This window comes from Empidonax traillii, unplaced genomic scaffold (assembly GCF_003031625.1).
Source record: "Empidonax traillii isolate 1590-97213 ecotype Southwest subspecies unplaced genomic scaffold, ASM303162v1 scaffold1670:size75979, whole genome shotgun sequence".
In the NCBI taxonomy this organism is placed as follows: domain Eukaryota; kingdom Metazoa; phylum Chordata; class Aves; order Passeriformes; family Tyrannidae; genus Empidonax; species Empidonax traillii.
The window spans coordinates 72,226-75,979 of NW_020956863.1; the positions used below are offsets into that span (position 1 = coordinate 72,226).

The following is a 3,754-nucleotide window of genomic DNA, read 5'->3' on the forward strand; positions in this document are numbered from 1 at the left end:
TTTTTTTTTTTTTTTTTTTTTTTTTTTTTTTTTTTTTTTTTTTTTTTTTTAGGAGCACTGTGAATCAACCAAAGTACCTCCAGGGACACTTGAAGGATTGGTCATTTCGTGTGTGATGCCTCAAACAGCCTCAGGGATGTCAGGGAAGGTTACAGAGGTGATCCTTCCCACCCTAGAGGCAGGCATCCTTTTCCTTAGGGTTTAAGATAAAGCCACGAAGAGGCCCCTGCAAGTCATCAATAGAGCAACACAGATCTATTTTTCATTTTTGTTGTCTTCCCACAGAAGCAAGTTCTTATATTTACCGTGTTCACCCCGCTTCCAGCACTGCCTGTTACTCAACATTTTCTTCCTTTCCTGCCTTCCCCCACCCCGGCCCTGCCAGCTGCAGCACCCCGACTCAGTGAAGCCCAGTGCTTTCACAACCTGTTATGGCTTCACCCCGCTCCCTGCTCAGCCTGCAAAGGGGAGCTCCACGCCGGGAGGACTTACCTGTTAAACACGCCGTGGTCAGGCTCCAAAGCAGAGGAGAGGGCCAGGCACTCATTTTTCCCTGAGGAGTAACGCAGCTTGTCGAGAGGCAAGATCAGCAGCTCATGCCCTCACCCAACTGCTCATTCTCCTCCGCTTTCATGCCCAATTTTGTCACCTGACTCTGATCATGCGGCTCAGTCAAGTCAACCTCTCCCCGCACAAAGGGGGGTTTATGTTCGGAGACTCCAGCTGGTCTTAAGACGATACTGGCCCTCTCGAAGTGTAGCACAAAGTGGATACTGAGAAGAGCAGATCCAGGCCTCTCCTCGCAGCGTGCAGAAATTCACACAGGAGGAGTGTCCAGGAGGAAGCGATGGGCTCACAGGGAGGAACAGGCAGAGCAGTGGAGGAGCCCCACGCCTGGCTGAGGGCCAGCACCCTGTGACCTCGTCAAGTGAGAGGATTTCATTTTGTAGACACACGAGATTTCCTGTAAGAAGAAAAACAAGAACAACAACAACCCCAGAAGAGTCCCCAGTTCAGAGCAGCTCCCATTTTAACTAAGACAACAAGGCTATAACCAGAATGCAGCCTCTGGTAAGCACAGAGCTGTCCAAATCAGCATTTCACTCCCCCCTCACTGGCCCAACATGTCCAGCTTGATGCATCAAGTCCTTGAGGATCCTGATGATGATTTTGAGGTGAGGGCATCAAGCTTAGAAAGGCCCCATCCAATTCCTACTTGTTCTCCAGTGGCCATACTGCTTGCTGTGCCACCTCAGGACACAGATGTGCCCATGTTTTCCTCACCTTGCAGCCCAACTTTGAAAGATCCCCCCTTTCCCTGTGCCCCCATCATTTAGCAATCAGCATTGCCAAACCTCCCCTGTGAGAGAGGATTTCCTTTAGCAGGCAGCCAAATGCCGCATCTCACATGTCACATCTTCCCCCAGATTCAGGGAGCAGCTGGCTACTCAGTGTAGGATTGTGGATGCTCCACATGCCACAAGTCCCACGAGCAGATCAGGCACTGTCATGTGCAGCCCATGTCCTTTGTGCTCCAGGATCCTCAACAGGACCCAATGTGGTGAGCCAAGAACTAGTGCGCTCTAACACAAACCCTCAAGCTTTCCTCACAGTGGGCCAGACTGGGTCAATTTAGGACCAGGAACACTTTCTCATCCTCCTGCCTCCAGCAGTGACAGTCTGTTGGTGCCTTGTGGTAGGTGCAGGGAGACAGGGCAGCCTCCTCCAGTCTGGTATCACCAGTTTGGGTGGGTGCAGGCCAGGCTTCCCACCGTCAGACAGAACCTCACACTGAGCTGGGTACTGCCAGCAAGAGAAACAACGGACTCAAGGACACAGCCCCAGGCCCAGCACTCAGCCCTGGCAGCCCCTCACAGAGATGCTGCTCCAGATAAGGCAGGAGTGGAGGGCTGAACCTTCCCTGCAGGTGGGAGAGCTCTCAACAAGCTTTACAGGTTTCACAAGTCGCTGCACAGGATGTTTGATCTCAGTCTGTGTAAATAACACAACAACCTGTTCCACCCAGGCCTGTGTGGGGCCATCCATCCTCCGCTGGGCTGAGGTGCTTCAGTGGAAGTGGTGGGCAATTTCCACAGAGCAGGATGCAGCAGCCCCACGTACTGGTACAACACTGCCAGCAACCACCCACTGAGACTGATCCTGCTCGGGGAGCTGACAGCAGATCAGTCCTCTCATACCACAAACTGTACCCCTTCTTTGTGGGGAACCTTCCTACACCCCCCAGTCCCATAAGCAAGTCACATTCTTCCTGAGCAGCCACTACACACACACACTCACTGGAAAAGCACTTCAGAACTGGGTGTGGCAGTACTTTCACTCGCAAGTTTCAGCCGGAGATGTGGAAGAGAGAGGGAAATTGCACATTAAACCCTTTCCTGTGCACTCGGAGCCCCCTTTCTGGATAAGCTAGCAGAGCCCAGCAGAGAGGAGACACAGTCTGCTTTCCTCTCAATTGTTTTAGCAACTGGGCAAGTTGGAAATACTCTTCCATCAGGAAAAGCCTGATGTCACTTCAGGGCAAAGAAGTACAAACAGATAAATCTGTAAACTCCTGACCCGCCCTGGACTGTCTCTGTTGAGATTAAATGCTTTTGCTAGTTGGCTCACAGAGAATAAAAAGCAGTGTCATGGCTGATCAAAAGCGATGTCCTCGGCTGGCACAGAGCCCCTTGCTTGTCGGTTCTGTTGCTCCTCCATGGATGGAGAGCCTTGTGTCCCCAGATAAACCAGACACTGCCCTCCACTCAGAACGTGCAGAGCAGAGGCAGAAGCAGTGAGGTTTCTCCCAAAAACACAGCATCAGGCTCAAAACACTCCAGCAGTTCATACCAACTCCCAAGTGTTGCCCAGCCTGGGGAGCACAGCTGTTATCCAGGGCTCCCAGAAACTCACCAGCATCCAAGCTGAGCGAGCAAAGGATGTGCCATTGGAGATTTCGTCTGCTGAGGGCAGACTTGGGTTTCTGAGCTACCCAGCCACTACAAACCTGTTCTACTGCCAAATGACTGCCGTGCTCCAAGCCAGCCTAGATAATGCAGAACCACCTTGTTCCCACTGCTCTGAGGAAAAGGATGGTGTGCCATATCCAGCTATTTGACCAGACTAAGGTCCTTTGGTGATCCACACCCTACTGCTGAGCTGGAACCTGAGGGGCTGGGCTGCAGCTGCTGCCTGGGAAAGAGCAAGATATTCAAGACAAACTGTAAGCCGGATTCTGACAGGAGCTTATCCGGGACAACAACTTTTCTTCGAGCAATGAAGCTTGCGAGTCGTACCCAAACCTGGCTCTGAACAAAGAGGTGCCACCCAGCAGGTATCACTTTGTCCTCTACAGACAAAAAAAGCACCGAGGCATTCCTGGGATGCACCACCCCATGGGCCGTGCTGGGAATCCAGAACCCCCTTTCAGATGCAAGGTTATTCCAAGGTATGCAAGTTGACTCCCATAAAACGGGACAGGCACTCAAGGCTTTAGGAACACAGATCCAACAGCCTCGCGCCCAAGAAGGGGCCAAGACACTCCAACACGGGTAAGAAATTAAAAAAAAAAAAGCAAGCGGAAGCCGCCAGAGTTCCTGGAGGGACGGACACACGTTTTTGTGCTCTGGACACCGAAACCTGTAGGGGAGCGAACGGCCACACGATGGCACCACAGCCCTGGGGAACGAGGACACTCCGCCACGCCCCAGCCAACCCCGGAACCCTCGCACCCTAAAAAAAAAAAAAAAAAAAA

At 52.1% G+C, this 3,754-nt stretch overlaps 1 protein-coding gene across 1 annotated transcript in view; it reads right to left on the minus strand.

Annotated features, from left to right (window-relative positions):
- LOC114070724 (uncharacterized protein PB18E9.04c-like) overlaps nt 1-980 on the minus strand; it is a 15,685-nt gene extending 14,705 nt beyond the window's left edge. The window contains exon 1 of the mRNA XM_027908275.1: nt 493-980. Coding sequence (XP_027764076.1) covers nt 493-547 — 55 coding nt within the window. The 5' untranslated portion in view covers nt 548-980. The remainder of the gene's footprint in view (nt 1-492) is intronic.
- Nucleotides 981-3,754: the final 2,774 nt, after the last annotated feature.